General features: G+C 39.1%; 1 protein-coding gene and 1 long non-coding RNA gene across 3 annotated transcripts in view; one reads left to right on the plus strand and one right to left on the minus strand.

Moving 5' to 3' along the window:
- LOC122967806 overlaps window positions 1–12,226 on the plus strand; it is a 61,451-nt gene that overhangs the window by 5,760 nt on the left and 43,465 nt on the right. The gene's annotated exons all lie outside the window — the stretch shown is intronic.
- Window positions 1,744–9,262, minus strand: fscn2a (fascin actin-bundling protein 2a, retinal). Its single transcript, XM_044332632.1, has 5 exons — window positions 8,196–9,262; window positions 5,089–5,245; window positions 4,865–4,986; window positions 4,578–4,745; window positions 1,744–4,431 (listed from the first exon to the last, which is right to left on the minus strand). Exons 1-5 carry the CDS (start codon window positions 9,016–9,018, stop codon window positions 4,226–4,228), a joined length of 1,476 nt encoding a protein of 491 aa, XP_044188567.1. The 5' UTR covers window positions 9,019–9,262; the 3' UTR covers window positions 1,744–4,225.

The raw sequence follows: 12,226 nt of genomic DNA on the forward strand, positions 1-12,226 counted from the left end.
TAATCACATTAACGATACCTCAGTTCCATTTATGTCTCGTCATGCTGTAAGCCAGCATGTGCTATATCAGGACACTGGAATTGGCACACCTAGATCGGATATAGTCATCTTCTCTTTCTCAGTTATCAGTTTCCCTGCTTTATATATCAAAGGATGTACTGTGGAAAAAAAGGCTTATATAGTATAATCTAATATGACATTTCCTGGCTCATATTATTGAGCCCCAATTATAAGACTCCTTTTTCACAGAAGACATTTTTACTTGTAACAGTAGCAAAAAAAAGTATGGGAAAAAGTAATGATGACTGAATTCCATTTAGCTGCTTTGGTTTCAGGTTCCTTGTACTGGAATAGGACAGAGAAATTGTTAATATTTTAGTAACACCTGTGCTTTTCCCATGACAAGTCAAAATGTCTGGTCCGAAACAGGTCTGTTGGGTCATCTCTGCTGCATGTCTTAGTTAATGATAGCAATTAATACATTGAATTCATTATACATGAACTATACTTATACAATAATATGTGCACGTTTTTCACTTCACAGCACCAGATTTGGGTTCAGTATGTTGCTAAAGGACACTTTGACATGTAGACAGCAAGAGCTAAGGTTCCAACCACCAACGCTACAATCATGGTCCAACCCTCTCTGTCACCTGTACTATTCAATCCTTTATCCACAGGATTTGTCTACAGGTTCAGGTTGTCCTCTTGCACACCGACATCTGTGCCTTAAGTCTGGGCAGGTTGCACCCTTAGCAATTTGATGGGTGTCAGGAGTATGTAACCAATTCAGTGATTTAAAATACAAAAATTTCTTTAAAAGGGTCAAATAGAGGCTACTGATCACATTCAACGAAAGCAGTGTTGACAAGGTTGCTTAAAGGAACACTCTAGAATTTTGTGAAATATAGTTATTTGCTGTCTTACCCAGAGGTAGATGAGAAGATTGATATCAGTATCAGTGGGACATTCCTGGCTTAGCTTTGCACAAAGACTGGAAGCAGAAGGAAAGCAGACAGTCCAGCTCTGTCAAAGTGAAAAAAGATGTTTTCCAGCAACTCCAAGGCTGTCTGAAAGAGCAGTCAGCTGTTTCTCTGGAACTGTAATCAACCAGCAAACACTGGACAAACATAGCACTCATTTCACAAATGGAATTCTCTGCATCTTCTCATTTGACTGCAGGTGAACAGACATTATTTTGAGATTTGTATATTCAAAACCATTTTCTTCTGCAACATGTTTTATAGGATGACACTATTTTAATGGCCTAATGAGTTTTCTGATGCCATTTTTAAAATATTCTGTGTAATTTTTCAAAAATATCTGTTATCAAAATCCATCATAATTTCTAATCTTACCACCCAACTCTGAACATGGGAACCTGGTATAACAGGATACAGAGTGCAGTATGGTTTGAGGCCCCGAGGCAGAACACCAGAGAAGCACTTTCTGAGTTCACACCTGGTACATTAACAATGCTATATAATCCATAACATGCTTTAAATGTGCTCTCCCTTTGGTTTCCTGCTTGTCCCTATTATTGAAGTATGACATTTCAACTGATGTTCTTTGTTTCTGAACATGTCTGACCTCTATTTCCATATGTGTTACACATCTATATTAGGTTTCCAACCACTAACCCTACAATCACTATTCAACCCTCTCTGCCACCTGAACTATTCAATAACAAATTTCACATTTTCATGATTTGACATAAAATTATAGTCCCAAAGTTTTCAAAGATATTGTCAAGTTTTTATTGTCATAAGCATTTTCAAAAATCATATCAGAAAACAAAATGAAAAACAAACATCTATATAGTATATTAAATACATCCTAAAATATGGCCAGAGGCTCTCTATAGAGCTGATACAGCATGCATAGGTGACCAAGCCTTTAAGACATTGCTTTCTATAATGTTTCTCTAGTAGTTGCAAATTGTACACATCACAAAACCATTGATTTAGACATTAAACTTGAACTATTGCATATTAGATTTTTTTTTCCTGGGAAATAACTGACAAAAATCTACAGGATTTGTCTACAGGTTCAGGTTGTCCTCTTTACTGCACACCAACATCTGTGCCAAGTAATTCTGGGCAGGTTGTGCCCTTAGCAATTTGATGGGTGTCAGGAGTATGTAATCAATTAAGTGAATCAAAATGCAAAATGTCTTTAAAAGGGTCAAATAGAGGCTACTGATCACATTCAACAAAAGCAAAAAGTGTTTGTAAGGTTGCTTAAAGGAACAATCCAATATTTTGTGAAATATAGTTATTTGCTGTCTTACCCAGAGGTAGATGAGAAGATTGATATCAGTATCAGTGGGACATTCCTGGCTTAGCTTTGCACAAAGACTGGAAGCAGAGGGAAAGCAGACAGTCCAGCTCTGTCAGAAGTGAAAAAAAGATGTTTTCCAGCAACTCCAAGGCTGTCTGAAAGAGCAGTCAGCTGTTGCTCTGGAACTGTAATCAACCAGCAAACACTGGACAAAGTGAGTGCACATAGCACTCATTTCACAAATGAAATTCACTGCATCTTCTCATTTGACTGCAGGTAAACAGAATGCAAACTAGCATTATTTTATGATTTCTATATTCAAACACATTTGCTTCAGCATCATGTTTTATGGGATGTCACTGTTTTAACAGCCTAATGAGTTTTCTGATACCACTTTTACAATATTCCAGTAAGTAGGGTTTGTAATTTTTTAAAATATCTGTATAATTCAGCATTATGTTTTATAGGATGTCACTAGTTTAATGGCCTAATGAGTTTTCTGATGCCACTTTTAAAATATCCTTTGTAATTTTTCAAAAATATCTGTTATCAAAATCCATCATAATTTCTAGTCTTACCACCCAACTCTGAACATGAGAACCAGGTATAACAGGATACAGAGTGCAGTATGGTTTAAGGCCCCGAGGCAGAACACCAGAGAAGCACTTTCTGAGTTCAAACCTGGTACATTAACAATGCTATATAATCCATAACATGCATTAAATGTGCTCCCCCTTTGGTTTCTTGCTTGTCCCTATTATTGATGTATGACATTTCAACTGATGTTCTTTGTTTCTGAACATGTCTGACCTCTATTTCCATATGTGTTACACATCTATATCACAAATGTATTTCAGTGTTTGCAGTGATACTGCCTGAAGTCCTCTTTGGATATATATTGCTCAGCATCGCTGAGGTGTTTGGGACAGTGTGGTCCAAATGTGCCAGTCTGCTTCATTTGCTACATAATGTGTTGGGTTTTTTTTTTTATAAAAGCTGTAAAAGGTCCATTAAGATGAATGAAAACAGCCATTCTCTGTCTTTGAAGACAATGGTGCCTTACCTTTTGCTTAGAGTGACATTAGTGACCATGCTGTTCTTATAGAACATATCAAAGTTAAATTACATAATTTAAAAGCTGTGAACAAAGGTGGAGGTGTTATTAACAGAAACTACAGAATTAAGATCCTGATAAACATAGTAGACTAAGGTCAACTAAACCAAATTAAGTTTATTGTGTGTCTTACCATATTGATCTGTCATTGTCTACATTTGTTTTTAATTGATTTTCAGTTAGTGAGTGAGAGTTGTTCAGGAATGATTTGTCGGTCTCTGCCCAATTTGTATCAATTTTGATAGACAGAAGATATTTGAAGATATTTAGTCTGTTTAGAGTGGAATTTAGCAGCATCAGTAGGACTAAAGGTTCCTTTTTTCCATTCATGGCCATGCTTTCTGAACAGGCTGCACAGAAAATATGTCAAAGGCATTCAAAAACAAATTGAGTTAGGCAGCAACATACTTTGTTAAATTTCTCTCTGTTCAGTCACTGATCAGTGTGGCTGCCCTCTAAGAAATGTACTTGTTGCTGTGCCTATATTGAACTGTCTGAAAGGTTTGAGTTTGGGACAGCCACTGTCTTATTCCTTATTTGTGAAATTACACATTTTGATATGGTATGTATTATTTGATGTTGGCATTGACATTGTCATTTGAAAGACAAAATATTTAACATTTACAAGAAAAACCACACATATCTTCCTAAAGTGTTCACTTCTTCCCAATTAAAAAACAAAACAAAAAAGGGATTGGGCACCTGCCAGCTAGAGTGAAATCAGGCAGGAAAATGTTACTGTTAATGTCAGTCCACTTCATATGAGCTGATCGAAGCAGGTCCTGCACCCTGCCTTCTTGTGCCCTCTTTGATGACACTGATTGAAAAGGATCAGTACTCCCAAAGAGAGGATGCATCAACAGTTGGACCATCACCCATAAGAGTGCCTCCCTGGTCTCCACGAAGGTACTTGCCATTGGAGCCCTTGATGGCGATGCGTCCGTGTTCCAGAAACTCAAGGAAAAAATCCTCCGGCTTCTCTCCATCTGAGCACACCAGGCCACTGCTAGAGACGTACCAGAACTTTTCATTCACACCTGTGGAAAGAAGATATTTTAGCCATTTGTTTGGGAAAATAAGCATCTGTTGCTGTAGTCGATGTTGATACATTAAAACAGGATACAGAAATATATAGATTGTTATGCAGAAATTTAGTATTTTGTGCACACATGAAAACACTGACTTTTGACATTGTAGGCGCCATCGTTGAAGATCAATGAAAAAATGTCATAGACAGATCGATTTGCATCCAGGGTATTGGAATTCTTGTGGTGACACACAAAACCATTCTCTCCACGAAGGATCAGCATGGGGCGGTTGATGAGTTTCATAAGGAATAATTCATCATCACCTGAAAAGAAGGACAAATACTTTCATCCATTGTGAATAGATCATCAAAGCAATCCCTGTGGCAACATTTTCAAACAAACACCACGTTGAATTTTAAGTGGCTTGCCTGTAAGTACTTACCCACGGTATCGCTGACCGCTGAGAGTTGCCCATTCTTCTTTGTACACACATACTTCCCATTACTTGCTTTGAGTGCCACCCTCTGTCCTAGCCACTCAATGTCAAACATTGTATTGACCTCTCTGGAAAAAAAAGACATGGATGGGCAGATGGAGAGGTTCAGGTAAGAGATATGTGAAAACATACATGAAAGCACTTCTCTTAAAGCTACAAGAGCTACTTACACCTCTGTTGCAGTGGACTGGATCTCTCCGTGAGTCACTAGAGTCCAGTAGGATCCTCCATTGGTCCTGAACATGGACTTTTTGGTCTCCTTGTCAATCTCCATCTGGAAGGTCTCCATGTCTGTCTCCACATCTTGATTGGCTGAAATACTCACTCCTGGCGAAAAGGGAAGAAATTGTACCTTTGTTCAATAGAGAATATGGATTATAATGTTGCATCCTCTTGAATGCCATTTGCCTCCTTTTGAATGTCATTTACTCTCCCAGGCATTGCCAAAGAAATTCATGTGCATAATAATAATCCAACATTTAATTACACCCATGCTGTCTTTGTTGTTACACCATTCAATACAGTGTCCCAATACAATGACTCATTTAAGGCTTCGTTCTCGTAATATAGGTCTCCATATATAGGCAGCAGGTGTTGTTAGGTCACATAGCATTTTATTTGGCAGATTAATAAAAATGTCTTGTTGCTATTAATACCATGTATTAACATTAATTGCACCTATAGAAACCACATCACGTTGCCATCCACTAATTTATTCAACGTCTTTCCCGAATCATATAAGTTGCTTTTGTAATCTCATTTTGATATTCAATATTAATCAAGGGTTCTAGCACAGAGGTGATAAAATTGTTCCCTTATCTAGCAGGTGTCACCGCCTGAAGGTGCAACAATGTGGCATGGTATTGCTTAAGGGTTCCTGCTAGGCAGATGAGCCTCTAATTTGTGATCTTGTCTAAGAATTCAAGGGCAGTTTCAAGTAAAATAGGAATGCTAACTTTTTCATGACACATTGACCCACTTCTCATGGTTACTTTCATGGATTTGTGGAATTTAATCATACTTATTACATCACACTTTATTGTAACTAACAAAATGGCAATTTGCGAAAAGTACAATGCAATGGTAAAGAGATGACAAGTTTCTTTAGATGTTCAAACCTTTCACTTCTACCTTTCAAGCCAGAAAGATTTGGATTGAAGTAAACCTCATATGATCTGCTTTGCATATGCTACAAAAGCAATTTTGCAACTAAGGCTAAACCCAATACAGAACATCCCGAATTTGCTTAAAGTTGTGCCCATCTTTTCTGTCTGTCTGCCAGTTAGCGCCCTGCTCTCTAAACCTGAGTGCCTCACTTGCAGCCAACCTGGTGTTATATACTTAATCCACATGTATTAACTCTGTCTGGTGGGGTGTGTCAGGTGGTGGAGAATACACAGACACATATAACTGAACTGTGTCTGCTGTAGTTCAAATTAGATGCCACAGAAATATCCTTCAACCTTTCTCTTAAGCCTGTTACAACCCTAATCCCCCACAGTCACCCCTCCACCCTTCCTGTTCATTCGCTTGCTGTAATTCCCTGAGTGGTGAAATGCAAATCTGTACTGCAGGGCTCACTAAGCAGCTTTCAGTGCCTTGTTCCTGAAAAAACATGGAACTGCCACAAGGCCAAACACTACAGTTAAAAATTGTATTTTTTTGCCCTATATTATGAGGTTCAGGAGTTTCAGATTGTTGAAATATTGCCCTGATCGTGACCTTTTTAATGCTGAATTTTATTCATGCATATGCATAATGAGTACTACAGTCCAAAGTCAGTTTAAGAACCTTATCTCTTTGCTTTAATAATTCATTTGCATTATGCAGCTAGTTTACAACTACTCCAGTAAAGATGTCATTCAATAAGGCTCATAAGAACTGTCATTTGTTTTAATTGGATTTTAAAGCTTTAAAAAGCTGCAAGAGAACACATTTTTTTCTCACATCCTTCCACATTGTTTGCATGAATGCATATACAGGATAGTTCAGATCACAGCAAGCAGGCTGACAAGAGGCCTTGTAACTGTGGTGTAGCTCCTTTTGTGCTGCCACCTCATCGCCACACTGGCCCACTATAGATCCACATAATTTGGAGAATTTCACTCGATGGGTGACAGTAAAGAGCGAGTAGCTGCAAGGCTTAAAGTCCATTGATGGTAATTGACACCCATGGGGCACAGATCTGCCCTAGAGTCATTTGCACGCTGCTTAATCTTCAATGGACACACAGTGAAAATGACAAAGCCCATTACCACAATTACCTCCACAGTATGGCTGACAACCATTCTGGATCCAGCATGTAGACAAGAAAGGCAGGGCTTTCTCTCACTAGTTTCTAAATGTTACTGGTTTGCTTTTTTAGTTACTGTAATGTAACTGTAAAGGTTAAATAAATCTAAGCCATTACAAGTTCATTTGAATCCTTCCTTACTTTACAGTGTGATATTTGAAGTCATTTTCTTATGTTGACAAAGCCCAGCAGTGCACTGCTCTACTCAGGAACATATTCTTTGTTAAAAGGCCCACCATGAACTCTACTGTACTATGTTAATTTAGCAATTTTACACAAGATATGGTTAGACTCTTAGCTAACCAGCAATACCTAAAACGTGCAAAATACAACTATCTTTTTATCCATCCTGATTCACTTTTTTAACAGCTTCCTAAAACTCTTATGGATATGAAACTGAGAAATTCAGTGAAACAGAATGCTGAATGGAGACAGAATATTGAACTGATTCTGGGGGGACTACTTATCTGAAATCAGCAGTACTGAAAAGATAATTATTGCATTTAATCACAGACTGAAAAGAATCTGTAGCAAGGATATTCATTTATGCAACATTATCTTACAGACAGAATAGCAAAATTATTGAAGTGTTATTAGGAAATGATAGTGCGCTACACAATAGTGCCAAAACACAATGCACTGCTTTTTTTCCTCTCTTAATGTGTCATCTAACCTCACATGCTAACAGTGTGTTGGTAAGACTTACAGCAGCTCCATAATCATTGCAAAATCATAGAGCAAATTGTTGTGTTTCATTTTGTAAAAGGAGATGCATTAACCATGGTGGTATATTCATAATTTCTTCTTTCCCTAAGTGTGAACAGCAACTCATCATGGAGCCTCTGAGAGTAGTTCTAGCTACAGTACCAGTCAAAAGTTTGGACACACCTTCTCATTCAAGTGACTAGGGAGGTGTGTCCAAAATTATTCAGTTTTGTGAACAATGTGATTACAAATCTCTTTTTTGTATCACAGACTGATTACCTTGCTTGACCGAGACAAATCTTTTATTAGCAGCTTGGAAAACTACTTGTGGATGACTCTCCTCAAGGTCAAACAGCTCATCTTTTCCAGGCTTGGAGCATCGGCCAGATCGCAGCGTTCCTGTGGGACCCACTGGGGACAGATATTTGCCATCACAGTCCTTAAAGGCTAACTTGCCAGATTTCAGCTCCAATGTGAAACTAGTAGTATTGGTGTTCTCCTTCACAAGTTTGCCATCATTGCGGAGGAAACGGCTGTCACAGGTCTTCAGGCTGTACTTGCCATCCAGGTACACCAAGGTGACCAGAGAGTCCACCCCCCAGGGAATGTTGCTGTCCACTGAGATCTCTCCATCTGAAGCAGACAGATGGGCATAGCGCTTTCGTGCCACACTGAGCAGGCTGGCCTGTGGGTGTAAAGCCAAATGGACGGCCCACAACTCTTGTTCCCCAATGGCCTGAGCAAAGCAGGACAGGTAGTCAGCCGAGCCTCCAAAGTAACGCAGGTAAGGCTCTGATTGGAGTGCCCAACGACCATCCGATTGGGGCACAATAAGGAAACGACAGTCAGGGTCAGGCTTCTCTGCCCCACATGTGATCTTCCCATCTTTGTCAGAGGCCAGATAGCGTCCCAGATGGCTGCGGAGGAACACTACTTGGCCATCTTGCTCATCCTGCTCCAAGGTCCAGATCTGTTTCTTCTTCATACTGATGCCTGAGGCATTCACCTTGAAGCCAAAGGCCTCAGCTGTCAAATAGCGGTTCTCATAGTTGATGAGGCCAAACTGCAGCTTCAGGGCCCTGTTAATTCCGTTTGTGGGCATGCTTGACCAGGCCACACGTTAAGATTGCAAGTAAAGAGGTTTAGGACAAACAAGGGAAAGGGTAATATGCGAAAGCAGACATGAGACTAAAAAGAAAAAAATAAAATTCTTGACTTCTCCACTTCTTCCGTCTCTCAAGTTGTAAATTAGCTCCACTTATCTCCCTTGATGAGTTGTTTTGTGTTCCTTCCTTCTCCTGTCACTTTCTCTCTCTCCCCAGAGGGCATGCACAGTCACTTGCTCTCAGTTCCTTAATGAGTTAGGATTAAAATCAGCAGGACACAGCACCTCAATCCAACAAGCCGCTGACGTCACATACCAGTGCACCAACCACGAATCTCCCCTCCTCCCTCTCCTTCCCCGGTACATACTCAGCGCAGCTTCATTCTCTATCTCTTACATATCTTCCATTAACTCTCATTTCTTCCTTTTCTTCTCTGTCCTTGTCTTCCTTCCCTGTAACCCCCACTGACACACTCATTTGTCAGCCTCGCCCCCTATTGGTTCTCACTCACATATTTAGGACCATATACTAACAGCCACACCATCCTACTCTAGGATTATCCTTGCTTTGATCTGCTGGTGAGCCACAGCCTAATTGGAAAATGTCCAGGGAGTAAAGGTGCTTTTGGTTGCCCCCCATGGCTTCTCCCTCTCCTGTGATTCCCTTTTCAAACTGATTTTGTGTAAGATTAATTGAGTTTGTCATGCGTTGGTTTGTGTAAATATAAGCACAACTTTTCTACCCATGAATAAGCAAGCTCCTTGTTAAAGACTTGATGTAAAGATTAAAATTGCATTAACAAAGAGCCTCTTTCACATTGCATTGGACCAGGGTTAATGTACATGGTTGACTGATTTGGAAGCATATTCTTAGCTTCCAAAACACTACAAAGGTTTCTTTATGAAAGTATGCCACATGCAGTTTCAACATAGCAACATTATGTTTGCTCCAAGTCTTCAGATATATTTAAATTTGTGAAGTCAGTGAGCTTAGCTAAGAGGAATTTGAATAGCACACATTTGAATGAACATGCATTGCCCATTTGCCTTTCCTTCACTTTCACTTTGGTTGATTCTAAACCTTGGTCTTTCTAATCCTTCCAGACCCTCTTCTGTTATTCTGACTGTCAATTGATAAGAGGGGACGCAACTCCATGTCCCATGACCTTTGTCACAGTGCATACTAAGATCAACCTTTGTAAGAGCATTACCACCCTCTTTTACCAAGGTTCCTGTGGATGCTGAGGGTAATGCCATGGAGATCTGTATAATGTAAATACCACCTCACAAAACTGTGATTTTAAACTATAGTACTGCGCAAAACCCTTAGGCTATTATTTCTGCTTAATACTCTTTAATGGCAAGTACTCTCATCTGTTAGCCCTGACAGTTCCGAGTGATTAGCAAAGTGATCCCAGAACACCATGGGGCTAACACTCTAATGTTAATCTTAGGACAAAGGTTAGTTATAGCCCAATGCTAAATATAAGGTGTTTGTGCAGAATAAACATAGGCTATGTAGGATATTGATGTGTGTCTAGAGGGACTTAAAGGACTGTATCCCTCTCATGGGAGTTAGATTCTCACTGTCACACAGGATGAGGAGTTCAGTATCTGGAAAGAACTTGGAGCAGAACCACTGAAGCTACTTGTTGAAAGGAACCAGTTCAGGTGGTTCAGGCATCTAATCAGGATACTTCACAGACCCCTTCCTATGGAGGTATTCCAGGCTAACTGGGAGGTCCAGAGCACATTAGAAGTGAAAAGGCCGAATTACACTTGAAAATGAATTAGCTTGTATGTGTCATCCAGCCATGTCTGATGGCAAAACTGTTTATAGTTGTTCTGAAAGGCAGTGTGAGAAGACTGCCGGTCTGTTCTTATGTGTGAATGGTGTGATTAAAAAGCCAAACAATAAAGACCTTCACACCTTCATGTTAACCCCAACCTATCCATCATTCACAAAGATTTCTTTTGTGAGCAAAACATTATTTTCAATGTGTTTCCACCCAATGGTCACTGGGTGGCAGCATTGTCTTTTTACCAGTGAACAGTTCTGGTTTACTATTACAGATGAAGTCAATTGTCATATAGATCTAGATAAAGTCACTACAGTGACATCCTGCAGTTGAAATACTTTTCAGGGTATTATTGTAGAAAGGATCCTAACTTCATTCATTTGTCTGTTTGCCATCTGTCCATCTGCCCAATTTTGTTCATGGTCATAGTTGGATGGTAAGTCTCCAGCTATCAATGACCTTGAGATATAAGATACAGTACTGACATGGCCAATAGTATTGTGTAGTTTTGAAACCTACATTTTATACCTGGCAGTCCATGCTGATGGAATATACTAATTGATTAACCAGATGTATCAGCAAAAATGCATCAGCAAAATTTCAGAAAGTGGCACTTCACAAATTTTACATCTCAACATACTTTACAGTCTGTGGAAACAGTTGTATAATGAATTGTTTTCTGTGGCACTGGAGGAGCTTTGTAAAGTCTTGGAGAACATTTTAAGTGAGATCTCTTTAGTAATCTTGGTCTGGGCTTAGAAAATTTTAACGGGAAGCCTGCATCACAAAAGTGGTTGTTTGGAATTTGAAAGACATGAGTGTTTACCTGGCAGGGGGGTCTAACAAAAGACACTATTGAGCTGCACAATGGAAAGTGTAGTATCTGAACTTTTTCCTTGATATATTTTCTTTAAAAACAGTTTTTAAATACTGTATATCATCACATTTGGAACTTAATATAATATAACGAAATCAGACATTCTTAAATTTATGTCAGCTCTTCAATTGCTGGAGAATTTTGTGACTTATCACAAATTAGGAAGGGTTAACACATTGTGTGTACTAATTCACCGTATTGACCATTTTATTAGTGCAGCCACATTACAACTTCTTTTATGAATATTATATATTTTTGCATTGCAGACAAACAAAGAAAGTTTGATATGCATGAATGCATGCATACAGCAATGATTCTATGGTTGAGAGAATTGATTCATGTCCAGTAGATGTCAGTGTTGACTATAAATTCTAACTGTTTTTCACTCACAAATTTGGATTCTGAGAAGAATCATTCATTTCTCATTCTTCCTAATAGAAAGTAGTTGCTTGGCTGGTTGAACACAAAACCAAGCCTGATTTAATTCACAACTCAGTCCAGCAAATAGGTATTGGACAGAATCTCCACC

Source organism: Thunnus albacares, chromosome 17 (genome assembly GCF_914725855.1).
Source record: "Thunnus albacares chromosome 17, fThuAlb1.1, whole genome shotgun sequence".
NCBI lineage: Eukaryota > Metazoa > Chordata > Actinopteri > Scombriformes > Scombridae > Thunnus > Thunnus albacares.